The sequence below is a fragment of the Semicossyphus pulcher genome, unplaced genomic scaffold (assembly GCF_022749685.1).
Source record: "Semicossyphus pulcher isolate SPU_LCO1_2020_fin unplaced genomic scaffold, fSemPul1.0.p SCAF_4, whole genome shotgun sequence".
Classification (NCBI taxonomy): domain Eukaryota; kingdom Metazoa; phylum Chordata; class Actinopteri; order Labriformes; family Labridae; genus Semicossyphus; species Semicossyphus pulcher.
The window spans coordinates 28280034-28301353 of NW_027211715.1; the positions used below are offsets into that span (position 1 = coordinate 28280034).

Below are 21320 nucleotides of genomic sequence, written 5' to 3' on the forward strand. Positions count from 1 at the left end.
TTGTAGGAAATATCTGAGCTTATCCGAGCTTAAGTGTCTGTGAAAGTTCTCAGTCATCCAGGTCATGGTAATTCAAAGCTTAATCAAAAAGGTGACTGGACTTGGTTGAAGTTCTTGATGAAGTTTCACCTCTCAACAGAACTGAACTTCTACAACCTGAGAACTGATGAAGCATTTCGGATGAGAGGTGAAACGTCTTCAAGACGTCAACAAATTGCCTTTAGGATGAATTATCAGAGCTTAACCACGCTAAGTTCAAACCCAATATCAGGAAAGTAGGGGTGCAACGACTAGTCGACATTTTCAACAAAAATCAATGACTAAATTAGTCGCCCACGAATGTAATAGTTGATTATTAGTTGGTTACATCCTCGTGCGTGTTTTTCATGCTGTGCGTGGAGATCATTTTTAAGAAGTTGAGTGCCGAGGGGTGAGCAATCTCGCATCCTTACTATCTCTGCCAAGAGTTGTGCATGCTAAACAGCGACAGGTAAACAAAACATAGCAAACTGGTGGAAGCCAATGCAAACCAATTGCATCCTAAATCTTGTAAAGTCTGGGAGCATTTCACCCCCAACGCTGCAAAGAAAAGGATCGCCTGCAATGCGCCTTGCTTATCACGGGAGCACGTTGGTGATGCACGAGCATTTGAAGAGAAGGCATGTTGGACGTGTGTACTTGATTTGATTATTATATCAGCACTTTGTCTGTCCTTTGGTTTTAAAAGGACAAAACCTTGATATTGTCATTTCTCATATTTTGTGTCAGTCGTAGCCAAATCAGCATCAAAGTTTATCTAAATTTCATTTAGCAGATGCTGTCGTCCAAAGCTACGTACATCTTATTAATGGACATATTTTTGAATAAAGAGCTCATATTTATTGTCTTTATTGTTAGTTAGCACATGCTTAAAATAACCTCCAACTAAATTTAAAAGCTGATAGCTAAATAAGAGCACTTAAAGGGATAGTTCGGTTTGTTTGAGGTGGGGTTGTATGAAGTACTTATCAATAGTAAGTGTACAATGTACAGTAGATAACAGTCAGCACGGCCCCTTAGGAAAGGCGGGCCGGACTTCCTACATGGAAGCTAGGCGAAGCACTGCAGGAGTACCACATACTTTAGCCACTTAGTCCTACATGTAAACAAAAACTTCAGTTTAAGTGTTATTTTTAATTTTGTCAACGCTTCACCTTGACGTCAGACAGCCCAAAATAAAAAGAAAATACAATATTATGGAAACAAAGAAATGTCCAGTGGTTTTAAAATATGTCTAACATGTATTTTATTGTCAAATTTCACAAAAAGCTTCATGCTCCAGTCTTCGGTATCATTGAAGCTTCATGAGAATGTCATAAATAAATATGGCAGGCGGTTTAAGTTGAGCCGTTTGTTGTTGTTACTGCACCATTTTTGAAACAGTTTCAACTTTCAATGCTGTTTTATTTCATATCTGTCAAACTTCATCATAAGTCCACAGCAATCAGAGGCAAAGACTTCAGTAGAAGGACCGAGTCTCTGTGTTTGCCTCTTTTTTCATTGTTGGTGTCAAATCAAATCCTCTAGATAGAACTGATGCCCGGACTGCTCAGCTTTGAAGCAGAGGAGAGGAAGAGAGCAGAGAGAGGGAAAGAAAGAGAGAAGTCTGCAGCATCCTAATGAGTCCCTCTGACCTTGACTGAGCGAACAGAGAGATGAGACAGGCAGAAAGATGGAGGACGGATGGAGCGATTGGATACATGGATGATAGATGGAGGAGACTGAAGAGGAGAGCTGGAATTGAAAGAGAAGAAGAAGAAATGATGGATAGTCGAAGGGATGGACCGTGATGAAATTGAACATGAAGCAGCAGTGTGTGTGTGTGTGTGTGTGTGTGTGTACCTGTTGGTCCAGTGTGTTTGAGGCGCCTGGTCCTTGCTGGGGGCCGGCAGGGCGGGTGTGTGTTGGTGTTGGTGTTGGTGCTGGTGCTGGTGTTGGTGTTGGTGTGCGTGAGAGAGATTGTGTGAGTGTGCGTTGGCGGGCGGGTTGGAGGAGCCGGAGGAGCCCTGTGAGGGGGAGTAGTCAGAGTAGGTGGCTGAGGAGCCACTGTGGTTCAGACAGTGGAGCTTATCCACCTCCTCATCTGTGGACTCTGGAGAGAGACAGATAGGCAGAGACACAGATAGCTCTGTTTAGTGAAAATGTCACATCCTCTTCTTCCTGAAAGCCCTCTTAACAGAAGTGTCTTTGTCATGTCTGAAAAATGTCTTTATGTCATCCCCCTGGGTTTGAGTTCTCTCCTCTCATCTTTAATACAACACCAGGAGACATTGCTTCTATCGTAGTGTTGATTTAAGAGCATGTTCATGTGGCTTTCAAACACTCTGGAAATTTGACTTAAGAGTAAAAATGCAATTATGATGTCCAAGTTGACAGTCTCATTAAGCATCCACAAGAAAAGTGAAAATAAACCTTCATAGCTGATAGAAAACAGCTCCTTTTGCTGTTTCTCAAGACTGTGTGGGCGTGGCAGACAAAATTTGATTGACACCATCCTGGATCATCTGCACAGCAATGGGGCATTTGACAATCAGCATAGAGCAGCCCTTAACAGTATGTCTAGGTCAGAATCAGTATTCATAACGTAGTTAGCAGTAAGCATATGTTACAGTTGGATGTGTTCCCTGCACTGTTTGTCCGTTTCCCCCCTTCTGTTGTGTCTTCGCAGCTCTTCCCAGGTGAGTGCTCAATGAGGTGCACCTGGTCTTAGCTGCTTAAAAACCCCACACATGACATGTGAAGAGAGGCTTCTGGAGCGGGGACTGCTGTGGTTCTGCCTCTCAGACTGGGATTGTGTGTGTCAATTAATGATTTGGTTGTTTAATTGTCCCTTAATAAAGCCCATGTATTTGAGTGTTTTAAGGTGTTTCTCATGGTTAATTTGGGTCATATTGTGATAGGTTGTTATCCCCGTAGGGCCACCTTAGGGTGGAGCATAACTGATACACCTGCAACGAAGCTAGGAATGCAATGCTAAAAGATAGCTCTGTAGTGTTAGTTAGTGCTATTTCCTTTGGAGCTAAACTCACTGACACAAAACACTGCCTTAAAGGTATAATCTTGAAGATTTTCAATAAAATAAATGTCTGTTAAGTCACTATCTATCGCAGAATGAGGTAACACAATGGTGATTGAGCCTATGGCCCGCTGATGAAAGCCTCTGCATTTGCAGTATTACAGACTGGGTGTCTGTGGCGACTTTAGCGGAAATAAATCACAAGCGGCGCCCAGTTAGTGACGCGTTTCCCATCACCCAGCAGTGGTTGGTTCTTCCAGAGACGGTAGGCGGAGCTAAGCGGCTGCTTTTCTGGTTTCTGCAAGTGTTGCGAGTAAACAGTAATCTACTATGGCTGAACAAACAAAAAAAAGATCGATGACTACAGATACAACTTCAACAACAATAACAAATTGGACGCTCAGATGAAGGTAAACAGTCTAAAAAGGAAAGCGACCATCAGCGAGGAACAACAACCATTACAACCGGAGCAAACCGTGGACGTCACACATTACATCACTAAGAACATCACATCTCTCTTAACCCAGATTCCTGCAGTGCTCTCAATACATGTTTGGACAATATTGAGTCCACTGCACTGACGCAGTCATGGCCTGGTTATAAGAGACTGGTCTAATAGCTATTTTTTCTTAAGTAGCCCCATTGAAATCAAGAAGCTGTTTTGGAGAACTGTAAAGAAAGCAGCATCAAAACAAACAGGTAGTCATTATGGAGAGGAAAGACGACCATTTCTTGTTATTAGCAGTACTATCAAACCAGCAGGTACGAGGCAAACCTATTAAGATCTTGACACAACAAGACAATTAAAGCTTCCTATTAACTCCGCCTTAAGACCTTTCAATAAGACGTTACACTCACCAAGAATGACAAGCTGTTCGAGATGTAATCATTTTGAGTTAATCTGACAAAAGAGCAGATTACACTCAGAGCTCTGAATTAGACAGAGCTGCAGTTTGTCATGGAGAGGAGATAATAACCGCTCAGTAGACGGGATTAACGCTCTGAATTATTTGTAACAAAAAAACAGATTTTTTTTGATAAGGCAGTAAAATTAGCTCTGAGCTCATTAGTAAAACTTCACTGCGTTTGGTTAAACTCTGAAGAAACTGAGGCCTTCGGGGCAGAAGAAGTAAAAAGGGTCGCGAATAAAGCTGAAGACTTTCAACTGGAATCTGGATTCACTGGAGACGTTCATAATACCCCCTCCCTCTCTCTGCTATGTGCTGAAATAAAGCCGCTTAACACCATGACTAATTAGTGGACACTATTACAACATGCCCCAAAGCTCTCACCGCAGACACATTAAATTACTGTGTGAAGTGTACGTGAGCACCCATGTGTCTTTATATATGAACCTCCTTATATGTCTGTGCGTGTCTCTTTGTCTCAAACAGTACCTTTCTTGTCCTTCCCCAGCAGCACCACCTTTGGTTTGTACATGGGCGGCTCCACCAGGGTGGGCCTCATGTCGGAGATACGGATGTCGTTTGGAGAGCCGCCCATAGAGTCCTACGGAAAGGAAAGACATGCAGGTTCATTTAAGGGAGCTACGGTACAGTAAGACAGCCTTTGAAAGCATTATTTAGGAGGCTAAGGCTGTGGAGAGCGAGCAGCAGCCAATTACAATTAAGCTTATCAGACAGAATAGCTCAGAATCAAGTTTTCCTGTTAGTTCCTGTCCGTCTGTGACAGTCACATTAGTTAAAGCAACAGCTATCCAACATTACTGCCAATCATGTGACTATTCCACTGTGCTCCAGGTGGAGGTAATGCACCAGGAAACCAGCTATGTGCCGGGAAATCAAGGTACGAAGAAGACTGAATGCTTGCAAGCATAGATATTAACAATTCACAATCCAAAATATTATAATGAGGAAGGTTTATGAGGCAGTAAATTAAGTCAAAATTATAGACATAATGAGTTTTGGTGATTAATACTTTTCACCTACATCACACCACAGGACAGCATTGAATATACAGTAACAACAATTATTTAATCTACATTTTCCTAAATTATTATCCTGATAAATGTAAATAACAACATAATAAGCATATTAATCAAAAAAACAATAATGTGACTGTACAAGGTGAGGCAAATTTGGCCTTACAGCAAGCTAGAAACTGTGTGTACTGTAAACTCTTTGACAAACCTCAGAGCTCTCTGTCAGGTCCTCTTTGTCCTTCCTCTTAGGAATGTCGATGCCAGAGTTATGCATTGATCCCTGATCCATTAGCTGAGCCTGAGAGAAGTCCTGCATCTCTCTGTCTACCACCTGGAAAACACACATACACACACACAGACTATTTGAAAACGAGTAAACATTTTTTTACAGTTCCAGCCCCCTAAATACGTTGGTAAACACTCAATATTTTTACTGAAGTTAAAAATGCTAACAAGTGGCTAAATGAGACTAAAGTGGATGTAGGGGACATTACATTACAATGTCGAACACAGACAAGTTGGAAGCTTAGTGGTGACGATGATGGGTTTGGGTTCGGGTCAGGTGTACTTCCTCCATTGCCTTACTAACGTTCGCCTTTTTACTTCTGGCAACAGTTGTATGCTTAAAAAAGTGATGTTAACTTGTGATTATCTTGCTGAATAATGTGTTGAAGTATCATATACTTTAGTTCGGAGATGTTCTGATACATTTTTTTTATTTCCCAGTACTAATGACGATACCTAGACTTGAGTAGACAAATGATTATTACTTTTTAACATCTGCAAACTATTATCATTGTATATATGTGATAATATCGCTATCATTGTTGTATAGCCTGGCTCTGTTACTTGGAAGAAATCCAAACCTTAATACAGGCTGAAAATCTAGGAACTAGCTCTAGTTAAGCTAACATTATTTTCTTTCTTTTGCATGAAACTGCTTTGTTTTATGTTGTTATCTGTTTAACTTAACTTTAGAAAATAAAGCCTTCAAAAAGCATGCTAAGAAACTAACTGCTAACATTTTGTTAGCTTTGACAAACATTTAAATGTTTGCTAGCAATACGCTGTTGTTATTTGCTGTTGTCACATGATGATTTACTTAAAACAAATCGTATGTGACTCTCAAACTATAGTTTCTAGTGGCAGCCATACCTTCTACTAGTGCGGTACAGACTAAGACAAAACAGGTTGATTTTTTAGGGTGTCCGATCAGGGCCATGTCTAGCGCACTTGCCTTTACCTACTGCTGCATTTTAGGTTGCATCATAGGCGTTTTGGATACTGATACTGGTATCGGAACAACTCCACTTTTGTTGCTTCTCTGCAATGATCTATAATCCTAATGAAAAACCCCCTTGGTTTCTTTGCACAGAACCAGGTCTTTGCTAACTTCCATTAGCCTAAAAAGCACATCTATAGACGATCACATTTGACAGCTGACAGTTATTAAAGTTCCCTTAATTTACCTCTAACTAGACTTAATGTAAGAAGGCTAAAATCTGCATTATTTTTAATGTGAGTCAGAATGCATTGACTGGTGATTTTAAACACATCCGCGTGTCCCTGTGTTCATGCATGTGGCTGTGAGTGTGTTTACCTCTTTGGGAGGCAGGGGCCACGGTGGTTCGTACTGCTCTTTGCTGAGGTGTGTGTGTTCCATGTTGGTTCCTGCCGACGTGGCAGTGCCTGTGCTCAGCTGGTGCTGGTGTTGGTGCTGGTGCTGGTGCTGGTGTTGGTGTGGGTGCCCATGTCCCGCATGTACGCTTTTACCCACAAGACTTTGCACTGACTTGACCATGTTCTTTAGGTCCTCAGGATAGGGTGTTGGGTAGCGCTTTAAATTAATCTCAACCTACACACAAAAATGGAAATGAGGTGAGTGTGTCCGGATGCAAATAAAGCACACACAAACTGAGCAAGCATTCAGTAGGTGTTGTGAAAATAAAGTGTTTCTGCTTCCTGAAACTTAACTTAAACTTTCCGTTGCAATCAATTTTAACTCGGTTCTTGCTAATTGTTTAGCTGCTGTTGTCTTTTGTTGTTTTCCAGTAATTTACTTTTTCCTCTCAATTTTGTCATTGACGTTGTGATACTGACTTCTCAGTATTGTCTCAGACACTTGAATAAACCGCTGAAATATGATGAGAAACAACACAGCAGTTTGGGATGAACTGCAGGTTTTTTGAAAATACATCTCAAACTGTAATTTCACTTTTCTCTCTCTTCCCACATTTCCAACGCTTTCCACTGTCATGTCAAATAAAGGTTAAGGCCAAAAAAAAATCTTTAAAAAAGTCAATATCAACGTCTGTATATATCTATATACACAGTTAGTTCTTCAAAGAAATGCTCTGTTGGACTGCTGTCTCCACAGTCTTGTACCTTTGACTTTTCTCAATGAGACAGATTTATTTCAGTGCATTTCTCTCTGTTTGTACTGATGATTCAACCTAATTCAAGATTTGGAGGTGCTCCAGCAGCCGGTCAGCTAACGCTGTCTTTGCAAAACCCTGGCTGCCTCACATGACCCCCCCCTTCCTGCTCAGCTGCTCCATAGAGAGGAAGACAAAACAGACAGAAACAGAGAGAACGAGCTGACCTTGACCTTCCCAGAGTTGTCTTCCTCTTCTTTCTTGTCCTCAAAGTCAAAGGCCACGGTCATCCTCTGCTGTCTCTGCTCCTCCCACAGAGTGGGATTAAAGCTGTCACTGTCCGACTGGTAATCTGAGCACACACATGCAAACACGCACCAAACAAATACTGCTGTGATCAATACTTTCATGACACACATCTATGCACAAAAACACTGTTACATATAACTTCACATGACATCCACAATGACAACAAATGATCATATTATGACAAAAAGGGTTATAAAACAAATACAAAACAACCTTCAAATGTTCTTCATCTATGTCTAAAGACACAAGCACACACACAGTGAACACACAAGGTTTGTACCCTCGTCATGTCGCGGTTGCTGAGGAAACATGTAGTTGGTCAAAACCTTCTGTTTGGTTTCAGGGTGGGCTTCTGTCTGCAGGGGGATCAGAGCCTTGGACTGCAAACACAGACACACACACACACACACACACACACACGTTTGTATTAGTATTCTTGTGGGAACACTCAATGATCACTTTTAATCCCTGCATCCTCAACGAGACAGAATCCAATCTCTACCTTTGACTTACACATTTTACGTTGCTGATTTATTCATTTTCTTTTTGGCTATAAGGAAACTTCAGAGTTTAATTTGAGTCATATCTCGCCCCCCTTCTGACTGACAGAAGTATTTATGTAAATCACTTGGTAACAGTTTGCAAATCAAATTTACCAAAGATAAAGCTGGATTTCAAACAGACCAGACTCTGATTCCCACTTGACATTTGTAATACAAATTGAATTTTGCTATAGGAACATTTAGTCAAATGAATTGCCTCTTTAATTTGCATGTTCATCCCATAAAAACACAGATTAATATCTATTAAAATGATAATGTGATGGAATTATGAATGTTATTGCACTTGCAGAGTTAGTATGTATTAATCAAACTGAGTTTTTAAGGTCTGTTTGGGTATAAAAATCAAAGAAAGGCACCGATAAACCCCTTCAGCACGGCAGGAAAACATCATGCCATTTTGTTAAACTTGTGATGGAAGACAAATAATGAATTTTGTTGCATAATAGGCATACATTAGTGCCAATTCAAAATGTCATTGTTACACTATAACGCCATTTAACAAATTGCATTTGAATTTTAAAGCAGCTTGCTTTGAACATTCAATAAGGACACAGTGTTGTTGTGACTTAGGTTCAAGTTCCATTTGATTAAACTTAAAGGAGCAGTGCGCCCCTGGAAAAAGCCGCTGTCAGTCAAAGCTGGTGTTCTCTGTAATCGATAGAAGCAATAATATTTGAAATTGGCGCCAGAGCTGTGGAGAAAGTTGTACAAACAGCTCGTGGTTTCTCCTATTCTACGAAATACGGCGAGAATATACCGGTGGATCGTCATCTTCAGGTCTGCAGTCTACATTTCAAACCTGACGATTTTGAACGAGACATGACATCGGAGGCGGGCGTCCTAGATTGAGGAAGTGTAGTTTAGCGAGCTCTCTGGCCTCCGCCAGATGACGTGTTTTAAGTAGTCTGGCGGAGGTTATTCCAGGGCCCATTGGAGAAGCGGATAGCGTCCGCCAAAGGCACAGAGCAAAACTGCATTTTTTTCCTGACATAATGGCATTAGCTCCCCATAATAGCATGATAGGATTGAGATTGAAAATCAGCAAACTGGCCCTTTCAATGTCGTAAAGAGTACATTTTGATCTTAAAAAAGTGAGTAGAGGTTACAAGAAAAAACACCATCATGGATGAATCAATAACGTCATAATTACACAACTGTATTATACAGTAAAAAAAAAACTTGTACTCAAAACTCAAAATTTCCCGCAGATCTTTCAGAATAAAAGTCTTTCAGGGACATACAGAAAAAACATTTGCTCAACTGAAAGGGATTTTATATGACACAGGGAGAGGAAGGATCAAGCTTTCAGTTTCACTCTCTTCGGCAGCACCTATGTACGTACGTTTCTCTGTTTGTTATACTGATTTCTGTCTTTCATGTTGCAAATGAAGCTGCTTTGATGCACAAGTATTATCATCATAAAGGCTAACTGCAGTCAAAGGAATTTAACACAGAAAATGGATGTAGGAGAAATTAGCAAGAAAAACGTATAATTATAAATAGCTTGTTTTAAGAGATGGCCTTGTTAGCTGATTAATATGCATACACATACAGTAGCTTTATACTCGTTAGCAGGTTCAGTCTCTGAGGGGAAATGGTGGGAGGAGAGAGCTACCTGATTGTCAGAGAGCCAGAGAGCTGCCAGGTCCTTCAGCTTAGTGAAGGTAAACGGTAGATTCTTTAACCTGAGAGAGAGAGAGAGAGAGAGAGAGAGAGAGAGAGAGAGAGAGAGGGAGGGAGGACGGAGAAAGAAAAGAGAGATGTTTCGTCTGCCCACGCACTGTACAGCCTGCAGAGCATGTAACCATGGCAACACACTCACCCATTCCCATGGCAACTGGCGGCCGTGAGAGCCGATACAGAAGCAGAGCGGCCATTGAGAAATAAAAAGTGTTGACTGCATGTGTGTGTGTGTGTGTGTGTGGGCAGCTATTGTCACCACTGAGTCATTGTTTGATTATCTGCCTCTATGTGTGTCCGTGTGTGTGTCCGTGTGTGTGTATGTGTGTGTGTACCTGTTGTCACTGAGGTTAAGGACTCGTAGTTTGGTCATCTGTCCGATCTCATCAGGAAGAAACTCCAGTTTGTTGGAGCGCAGAGACATTACTGTCACATTCTTACAGTTACCGATCTGAAACACACACACGCACACACACACACATCAGACCACATAATAATGAAGTCTAGCGGCAGTGAGAAAGATCTGCTCTTTAATATACACCTTTAGACAAGCTACATTGTGGTACACTGTATGAAGAGCATCACAGCCACAATGAATGATGATCAAAGGGTTTAGTCTATAAAATGTTAGAAAAACTTTATTTTTCTGATCAACAGTAAAACCCCAAAGAGATTCCATTACCGGTCATAAAAATAATAAAAACCAAGAACATTTGGGAAGCTGAAGGCAAAGGGTTAACCCTGCCACACATTTGTACCCTAAGGTCATATTTACTATGATCATAACAAATGCCACAATCTTTAACATGTTACACAAAAAACCAGAAAGCAAAGTCAGTTAATTCCTTTACAGGAGACACCTGATGATTAACTATGGAGTTGTATATTTCATATACATTTTTTTTTACAATGTTTGCATATATATTTAAAGCCTCTATAAGGAGTTTTTGTATGGTTATGAAACAGACTGAAATAAATTTAGATGACTCTATATGACCTATAAAAGCAAACCAGACCATCAGGACGCGATTGATTATTTCTATACAGTTATTGTTAATGCCTGAAACTGGTGTAGGTGAAAAAGGTGTCAGACGAAGGGATTAACTGCATGCTGCCTTTGTTTACAGTTTGCAGGGCAAAAATGTAAAGTGAGTGATACATATGAATGTTAAAGCAAGCAGGAGGAGATTTTTTGTTAAAAACCACCACTTAAGCATGTACAGGACAAAATTGTCCACATGGGGCGCCAACATCAACACAAGCCAAAAGTTCCTCACAGGAGCTTTAATATTCATCTTGTTATGAGCTCATAGATACCAGATATTTGACTGTTCTGCTTGTATTTTCAGAGAGTTTTTTTCTTACATTTTATATTATATATATATATAATAATATTGTATTATATTTAGTCTTTGGACACAGAGGACTTCTGTTTTTTCCTTAAAATGTTTAGTTAGGACAAGAGAATAGTTCAACCACAATTAAAATAAATCAACATTTTATTTGCAGACACAAATGGCAAAAAGAAATTCTGACCAAAAAAAAAGGGCAGCAGAACTACAGTGACGTTACACATGAATTCATCTCGCGCTTATGTTCCTACCTCCCTGGGGAGCTCTGAGAGGAAGTTCTCGTCAGCAGCGAAGGTCCTCAGACTGTGCAGGTAGCCGACTGTGGGCGGCAACGACTCCAACTCATTACAACTAACGTCCAACTCCTCCAACAGAGACAGACTGTGTGAGAGGAACAGAGGCAGAGAGGAAGACATGCAGAGGAAATGACAGAAAAAAAGAAAGAAAGGAAATCATTCTGCAGGCTGCAAAATCTCTGCTGCAACCTTAAATCACTACATGAGCATTATAGGATAAGGGTGGTGCTACTCTTTATCATTTGTCAACAAATCCTTTGAAAAAACTAAACCAAGAATGAATTTATCCTGATATCAAGTATTGTCTGTGTAACCAAAGCGTTATACTGCTTCTTCCTCTGTGCAACAAAGCTCCATAAGCGTCCAGAAGCAAAGCATTACGTGCTGCGGGTTATGTGGCAAAGTATTGATAGAAGGACGAACACAGTGTTGGTTTTTGTCTTTACATGGGATTTGTTGACAATAAGAAAAAATTAGAATGACACCAGCCTAATCCAGGAACATTTTAAGATAAGAACTAAGAAGAAGAGAGTGTTGAGAGGAGGAAAAGATCATCAAATTGAAGAATCATCCAATTATTCGAATGAGCCAGTCAATAAATTGAGCCTCAACTTACCAATAAATCTTAGTTTGTTGTTACCTACATTAATTTCGTCTCATTTCCTGTCCTCAATCGTATATTTCCCATTTTATTCCACCTTTTATTTCCAAAAATTCTTCAACATGGATCTCATCTTCTCCCCTCAACCAAGATTCACAGAAACATCCACGACAGGCCCTCTACAGGACACCCTGACCTGCGTCCCTCGACTGCCATGACTGGCCTAGCAGCACGCTAACAGCAGGCTAATGCTAATGAGACAACACTTTTACATTAATGTACTGTCACTGTTAACATTGCATTAGTCTGCTATTATTCCCAATGGACTGGGACCATCTGGGCCACCATATGGACTGACACGAGAGAGGAGAGGAGGTTTAAGATTTAAGGCGAGTAAATTCTGACTGGTTTATTATTTACTCTGAGAATTGCTTGTATTCATCCCCCTTTTCTCCCACTAAATATACAGCTGGGGTTGTATATGTTGTACATGACTTTTTAATAGCACTCTTAAATTATTTGGCCGCCATCTAACAACTGCAATCCAACTGTATAATCCTGCACTCCTACTGGCAGGTGTTAGGAGGAAAGACTCTCTGTGGTTTATCATTAAAGTCACTTTAAGACACAAGTTTCTACATTTAAATATCTTAGTTTGCAGAGACTTTATATCCTTTTCTGTTGGCTTTTCATCTATGATAAGAAACAACTTTTTCCCACACAGCATGGTATCGACTCTACTCGACTCTACCTGCTTGGAACTGGTCTTAATGCTGTCTCTACTTTGTTTTCCACTTCAGATAGTTCCTGCTCACTGGAGCCGGGTTCTTAACTGAGCATCATGGCTAGAAAAGGTCATGAAAAGGTCACCTGTGTTTGCGTCTTCAATGGGACACAAACTCAGGAGTGAACTTAAGCTACTTGTGTTTAATTTGCATGTATTTCATGTCCGTCGACCAAATCGTGTGCAGGCTGTCTTGTGTCCATTGGGTGATGACTCCCCCTGACTGATCAGCTTCACTTTTAGGATTGGCTCAGCTCACTTAAATCCTCGACCGTGGCGAAACCCCCAAGATGACCAGATAGCAGGGACTATCCAAAACTTGTGCCAACGGAAAACCAAAACAGAACAGCTCCAAGCCAAGTGAGTCGAGTGGAGTCGAGTGGTACCGTGCCGTGGAAATGGTCCCAATTTGAAGTCCCCTCTGATGTAGAGTATCAGCTAAATTAGCAGAATTTCACTTCTCTTCATAGGCAGTGGGAGAGCTTTGCCACATCTATACAGCTACCTGGTGTGTGTATACAGGTTGATGGATACACATTTCATAGCTGTAATTTGGCAATGGCCTTAAACGGTTAAGGAATGAAAGTAAAACATAAGACTCTTGCTGCACTTGCTATGCCGATGAAAGTAACAGCACAGTTATTTATTTTCAATCCGCTATAGATTCTAAAGAAATACAGACAAATACAGAAACGTATCTCTGTATTCAGCTCAGTGAAAAACTGTGCAGCATGAATTATATCTGACTGATGCAGCTTGAGGGGGATACAACAGCCATTTACACTTAAACTATATACACACTTAAAAGTACACAGTCCTATGTAGAAAGAGAAGAGTACAAATACCATCATAAACATCATTAGTAAGTAAAACTTAGTCAGTATAGGGGTAAGAAAAGGATCTTTCAAGGAGTTTTTGGTTCAATCAGAGGGAAAACAATGGATCTACAGTACTACTTATTGAGGCTAAAACCTGGGATTTGTTCAGGATGACATGATGTTTTTAGTGTTCAGATACAAATCTGTTGCAAAGGGCAACATTTACATTAGTTTATAAAAGATGATATAAAATAGCATTTGTTCGAACTATTAAATCCATCACAGACGAACTGATTCAAAACAGTGAAGAAGAAAATAACAGATATCTTAAACTCATTGCTGTTAATGTGGATCTTGTTTGGATTGACATTTTTTTGTCTTTATTGCAATTTAAGCAAATAATGATGCTCTTACGCAATTAAAGTATACAAGGATGAAAATAATGTCTCCTCTAAAATAATGTCTCTGCATAATTCAACAAATGTTAATCTAATTAGATGTTTGTGATTAATTCTGGACTGTGATGGATTATAATAAGAGCAATAGTAAATAAATAAATAAATAAATCACTTTACATGCAATCATTTTCGTCTCAAACTTGATGGTTTTAGCAGGAAATTTTCAATCAGCTTTAAAGATTTTATTCACATATTGAGTCCAAATTGCGAATGTGAAAGAGTAAAATAAAAATGTAGTTGATGTTTGCATGTAATTCCTCACAGCTCGCTGTAGGTGTGAGCTTGCATGTTTGTATCTGTAACACAACAAGACATCCGTCTGTCCCTGAACGCACCCCTGGATTCAGTGGGCTAATGTTACTCACCCTTGCTTGGGCTTCGCACTATTGCCACGGCATCGCAGCAAACAACACACAGAACGCCCCAATCATGAGCCAGCATAACAACAACGCAACCAACAGTAACAAACAAGGAAAACAACAACCCACCTAAGATAAACCTGCTGAGAAAATCTGACAAAATACTGGTGAAGGTGCTTTCAAAATAAAAGTCTACAAGGCTCTATTATTCTTTTATTTATTTTGTGTGCACCAGCGTGCGTGTGTGTTTGTGTGTGCGGGTTTCTTACCTCCCGATGCTGTTAGGCAGTGAGGTCAGCTGGTTGTCATCTACCTTCAGTGTTGTCAGCTTCTTCAACATTCCTACACAGTAAATAAACACACACACTCAAATTCACATTGACACACAAACATATAAACACTGTCTGCATAAACCATACTTGTCCCCTCAGTCCCCCTTGTTTTTTTTCATCCATTTTAGCGATGAAAGTGTGATGAAAGTGATGATTGTAGCGGCATTTCTCCAAAATCATTCTGCAGCGGTGGGTGAAATCCAGTCTACATAAAGACGTAATTTCAACGCATTTAATTTTTCATTCAAAAATCATAAAAGTGGCGCTTTATAGGCTGTGTGATGTTAACAAGAAGATTCAGGGACATCGTAACGGTAGCAGTTTTGAACATTCCCCACAGAAGAAGAAAAACGAAGACTCAGCATGTGCAGGTGCTCTGACTACGAAGGCATAACGACCCCTGGATGCCGACGTAGTTCATTAATACCTGACGTATAGCCGCGTCTCAGGAGACACCGGTGGCTGACAGTGATTAGTGCTGGACTTGAATGCAGCTCACATGAGATTGAATCCAGCTTCACCCATTTTGCCAACGTTTTTCGTTGGTGACTGTGACACCCTGCTCGCTTATATAATCAATTAAGCCGCTATGTGAATTGAAAATTGCCGTTAACATGCGTGAATGTGTGAAGAATCTTGTGACAGGAGCAGGTGAAATCTGGTCTAAAGATAAACATAATCAACGTCTTCAAATAGTCGGTGAAAAAATTTTTTTAAACGTTTTAAACGTCTTTTCAACTGAGAAATGCTTGCTGGGTAGTGATAGTTCACATTGCTTACAAATGGCAAATTGTGTTGGCTACTTTACCGTGACATGAAGATGTCTTTATTATGTTGAACTATGTGTGGAAATAGCATACTAGCCTAGCAGCCTACAGCTATTTCACAGAATCCTTGCTCCCCTGTCAAATGCGTATTAATCAGAACACAGTCCCTAACTAAATGTGCTTCCTTCTGATTGTAATTTACTGAAAACAACAGTGTCCCGCTGTTTTAGTAAATGACTTTGCCCTTTTTGAAAATCAATCTGACCTGATTTTACAAGATTTTACATCATCAGGAATCAATGGACACAGGGTGCCTCAGACGGGGTCCAGAAGTCAGGCACCGTGGAGAGACGCACTAATTCAAAGCAGTTTTTGCAAGTCGGAACACCAGCATCTTTCTTTGCAACACTTTTCAGTCATCTGAACTAGACCACTCTCTCACAGCTAGCAGCACATCAACAACTGAAAAAGTGGTGGAGCTTCATTAACTTAGGAAAAGTCTCTGAGTGTCGTTGTGTGTGCATGTGGGCTTGTGCGTGTACCTATAGTGTCAGGGAGGTGCTGCAGCATGTTGGAGGATAGCAGCAGGTCCTCTAAGGCCTCACAGCCTGAAATATCCGTGTCCAACGTCTCAATACGATTCTTAGCTAAGTCCAAGTACCGCAACTGGCGCAGTTTTCCTATCGACTGCAGCGGGGAGGGAGAGGAAAGAAAGACACATAAAGGAGAGTTAAGATAAGAAAAGTGCCATTTCAATAAATAATACATAAAGTGCTGCTTTTTCTGGTCCTTACCCCTGGTATACACTGTAGAGAGTTGTTATCCAGCCACAGCTCTCTCAAGTTGTGGATCTGCTCCAACACCTCCGGCTAAAACACAAACACAGGAATCCAAATCAGCATATAAACAACATATAAATCGATAAATATGCAGCTCTTGGGCTATAAAACAACTGAATTATTCATTAACAAAGGACACAGTTTCAGAGATAATACTGTGAACATGTACAGACCACAACAAAGATAACCTAAGTGCATCTTCAGACCAAATCCTCGGCTTTAATAAAGAAAATAAAATGAATTTTTGGCAGAGATGCTGAGCCTGGCAATCTGTCCCTTCATGCTCTCTCTCTCTTGGCAGGAAGCGGACCACACAGCCAACCTACTCCTGTCATCGCCGGCTTCCTGTCTGACCCTCCCCTCTTTCATCGAGTCCTACAGGGTCCAACTGATGATACGCTGAACTTGCTCCTGCCTTAACAAGACAGCCTAGAGAGGATTCCCCATGTGCTGGAAACGGTCCAAAAATCTGACATTTGAAGGTGATTATGGCCTCCAAAATAGGACGCAGCATCTTCACCTATTTAGTTTCATATCTTTGAAATTAAATATGGTTCTTGTAGATGCACATATAAGGAGAAAAACAGCCATATTTTAGCTTCCTGTATTAACAACGGCTAAGCTTGATGTTAAACATACACATTAAAACACTTAAAGACCAGCTCCAGTCATGTTTTAAAGTAACAATCTCAAAGATTTTCATTTAAATAAACGTCTGTTACTGTCACTATCTATCGCCGAATGAGGTAACACAATGATGATTGAGCCAATGGCCCACTGATGAAGGCTTTGCAGTATTACAGACTGGGTGTCTGTGGCGACATTTGCGGAAAAAATCACAGTTAGTGAGGAGTTTTCCATCAGCCAGCAGTGGTTGGTCTGCCAGAGAGGGTAGGCGGAGCTAAGCGGCTGCTTTTCCGGTCTCTGCAAGTGTTGTGAGTAAACAGTAATCTACTATGGCTGAACAAACAAAGAAAAGATGGATGACTACAGATACAACTTCAACAATAAGTGAAAACTGTCTAAAACAGTCTAAAAAGGAAAGCGACCGTCAGCGAGGAAAATCAAGAGTTACAACCGGAGCCAACCGTGGACGTCACACATGCAACACTGTCTGGATATCTGGGAAGTGTGTTCCAGCAATTACCGTTTATCGCCCTAGGTGCTGCCAAAGAGAACGAAACTGAGATCTTCGAGATTACAACTTTAAGACATATACAATGGTCTGCTTGAAATAATAGGCATCTCCTCCTTCTCCCTCATAAAAAATTCCTGAATCTGCATAGTCCCCGCCCACTATGTACTACGTTTCACAAAACACGTCTCTGCCATTGTTTAGTGGCAATTTGTTGAAACTTACCTAGCTTGAAATGTAGTTATTAGTAGTAGTAACGTTAAAGTTAATAGTCAATAGTGAGTTTGCAACAATAATGATGACGGTTACAGCTGAAATCGCATCGCTTCAGTGCGTCGCAGTGGTTGCCATAGGTTACACATAATGATATGCATAGCATCACCCCGTCCATTAACGGGATTGGCTCCTTAGGTTTGTGACATCTCAAACCTGCCAATCTGAAAACGTGTTGTTCAGCTTTTCCTTGGTACACTGCAGTTTAAAAGCAGACAGGCCCAGCCATGGAGATGACTGCTCATGTTGTCCCTGAACTGTCTTGTAGCACATGAAGAACACCACATGGAGATGTTTACAAGGTTAAACACTTGAGTTTCACTGGAGGGGGTCTTTGATTCATTCTAACATGACGGCATTCTGTCTCACCATGTCAGAGAATTCATTGCTACCCAGATCCAACCTCTCCAACTGTGTCAGTCTGTGGATGGACCTAAAAGAGAATTCATTGATTAATACTACCACATAGTAAGATACACGTGTACATTTTAGAATTCTGAATAAGTAAGAATCTTTTTAATTTTCGTTCTTTCGTCCTTCGGTTTGAGGCTGTGGGCCAAGAAAACTGCTCAAAGACTTACAGGTGTTGTAGCAAGTAAAACAGGAAGCACTTAAAACTGTTAAAACAAACACCTTGCTGTTACAACAGTCTTCATCAGTATTCAAGAACACCTGCCAGGGATAAATATAGATTTAATCTGGACACCTGGGAGAGCGAGCGTACACGTCGTGATATCACAAGGCATCTGTCTGCATTGCACAGAGTGTGTGCACAGGCGGACCTGGTGGTGCGTGAAGAATACATTTTTATGTCTTGCTCTCCTTTCTTTATTTTTTGCTTTCGGAAAAAACACACACATATGGCAGTGTCTTACTTTGGCATGGTTTTCAGGTGGTTCTCTCTCAGCTCCAGGATCCGTAGTTTGGAGAGTCTGGAGAGAAAACAGAAGGCATTAAACCAGAACTTAATTTACTGTATTCATTGCAAAAATTGTTACCCCAACATCTGTTTATAACATATTATGTGGGGAAAAATCAGCTCCATTCAACTGCGTAATTACCAAGCGGCGAAAAATGAAGCTAATGCGGAAGTGCAAAAAACTGCAGTTCCTCGAGTGGCCACTTGAGGCTCCAGAAAACAAGAAATAACATTACAGCAGATGGGAAAATGCCCATTTTTACAGCAGAAATAAACATGTTTACAGCCTGGTACAAAAAAATGTTTTGCTATAAATAGCTAATGTTATTGTTCAAGATAACTGTACGGGGGGTGAATTTTCTTATAACACACTCGTTTTTATTGTATTAAACCTTAAATCATAGGGGCCGGCTCACTTGATTGACAGGTGGATCCTGCTGGCTGTCTGCCAGACGTGAACACAGACACACAGTCACTGAACTTAACTTCACCTGTTTGTGTTGTTGGAGCCTTTTGGGGATTTTTTCATTCAAAGTTTGGACCAATAATCTCTCTCTGTGTGTGTATATGGAACTTTCTGGCGGTGCAAGGTTAGATGCTAGTGCTACTGTATTAATATAATTTTAGCACTGAATAGGAGGACACACCTGGCTTGTTAGCCTGTTTAGTGTTTATCAAACATTTATTTCATCATCGGCCAGTAAATAGGAATCGGCTTTTCCCCGGAGAGATTACAGCGGACCGGAGTGATGAGAAGACCGGTTATTTTAACTTTCCCGTTATGTGTCGTTCACCCGCCACTATCTCACCAGGCGAGCAAGCAGTCAGTCACCGTCACAAACAGAATCTCCTCTGTGGGAATGGTAAATGGACTTTACTTTTCTAGTCTTTGCGACCACTCAAAGTTGCTTTTACACTACCTTTCACACACACACATTCACACACTGATGGCAGAGGCGGCTACCTAAAGTGCCCAACTGTCAATCAGTCTTTATATTCATTGGCTACCGAGGAGCAATTTGGGGTTCAGTGTCTTGCCCAAGGACAATTCGACACTGAGGGAGCTGGGGGATCGAACCTCCGACCTTCCAACTGAAAGACGACCAACTCTGCCACTGAGCCACAGCCGCCCCCCGTGGGAAACACAAAGTTAAACTAGTTCATTCACCAGTTAGTGGATCAGCCACAGACACAGACTGTTTAGCTTTGATAACTTGCCGTTTGCCAACCCCTCGCTCCTCTGCAGCACCTCACTCTCATCCAAATATGGTCACTTCAGGCTCCAGTAAACCAACATGGCGGCGGTGATGTCATGGTAACAACTAACCAGTAGCGATTGATTACAAAATCACTACAGATGATTTCCACTGATACCACCACTATTAGGTACTTTTAATTACAATGACATGATTTAAAAACTAGAACAACTTGTTTGAAATGTAGAAATAAGTAAGATATCAAATAAAATTACGCCATGATAACCCTGACCTGGATACAATAGAAAAATGTTTACTATTACTATTTACTATTGGTGATGACAGGGGGGAAGAAATACTGAATTGGTGAAGGAATATTTCAGTAGGGCAAAAACATGCCCCAAAGATAAAAGGCCATAAAAAGCCTGAGCCTGAGGCTAAGCAGGCATATTCAGCTCCTTTGAATAACTTAAAAGATATAAAATTAGTGTAAATGCTGATAAACCTGGCCCTACCTGTTCTTTATAAAAAGATTCTTTATGATAGATACTAGAGGCTGATAGTTTAGAGTCCACGCTGCTTTGAATCCGTAAAAACACTTCATCCAACCCAGGCCCACACTCGACCCAACTAACACGACGTGTGTCGGTTTACCTGCCAAAGTTAGCGGGCAGATACTCCAGGAAGGCATCGTTTAAGAAGAGCTGGGTCAGATTCAGGAGCTGCGTGAAACCATCTGGGAGTCTGAAGAGAGACAAAGAAAGACAGTGAGAACATATAAAGGAGAGAAAAAGTGTGTCCTTGAAGGCCCTCAATGCATTGAAACACAGACATTGTTCCCATAACAACCATGTAGAAACAGTCAACTGCTGTAAGCCTGCAGATGACTCATCGCCTGCACGCACACACACAGTAGCAAAGGCATTTCTGTCTGCGGTAAACTGTGTGGTTGAGTCCACCTGTGCTTCATGGACATTCCTCTGCTGACAGGAAAACGGTAATTACTAGAATAACACCTGATGCTCTGATAGCTTCATAGCAGATCAGTAAACACAAGCAGCACTTTAATGTAACAGTTTATACTGTCAAGCTAAAGCTTAGCTGATATTATACTTTATATGGTGATAAGGTAGTACAGGATCTGTGAATATAACCAACTATTATGAAATCTTGCAAACTTGTTGAAACTTAGCTAGCCTGAAATGTAGTTATTAGCAGTAGTAACGTTAACGTTAGTAGTCAGTAATTTGCGAAAAATACGATGACG

General features: G+C 40.8%; 1 protein-coding gene across 7 annotated transcripts in view; it reads right to left on the bottom strand.

The window, feature by feature from the left end:
* lrrc7 (leucine rich repeat containing 7) overlaps positions 1-21320 on the bottom strand; it is a 135357-nt gene that overhangs the window by 22675 nt on the left and 91362 nt on the right. For 6 of the 7 annotated variants that reach the window (XM_069679502.1, XM_069679500.1, XM_069679503.1 and 3 more), the window contains exons 6-20: positions 20708-20797; positions 18814-18870; positions 18308-18371; positions 16486-16560; positions 16234-16378; positions 14862-14934; positions 11528-11657; positions 10260-10375; positions 9860-9929; positions 7962-8061; positions 7600-7724; positions 6598-6852; positions 5206-5328; positions 4453-4564; positions 1882-2131 (exon numbers count right to left, since the gene is read on the bottom strand). In XM_069679502.1, the coding sequence (XP_069535603.1) occupies positions 1882-2131; positions 4453-4564; positions 5206-5328; positions 6598-6852; positions 7600-7724; positions 7962-8061; positions 9860-9929; positions 10260-10375; positions 11528-11657; positions 14862-14934; positions 16234-16378; positions 16486-16560; positions 18308-18371; positions 18814-18870; positions 20708-20797 (1785 nt within the window). The remainder of the gene's footprint in view (positions 1-1881; positions 2132-4452; positions 4565-5205; positions 5329-6597; positions 6853-7599; positions 7725-7961; positions 8062-9859; positions 9930-10259; positions 10376-11527; positions 11658-14861; positions 14935-16233; positions 16379-16485; positions 16561-18307; positions 18372-18813; positions 18871-20707; positions 20798-21320) is intronic. The other variant, XM_069679501.1, reaches the window with a different exon arrangement.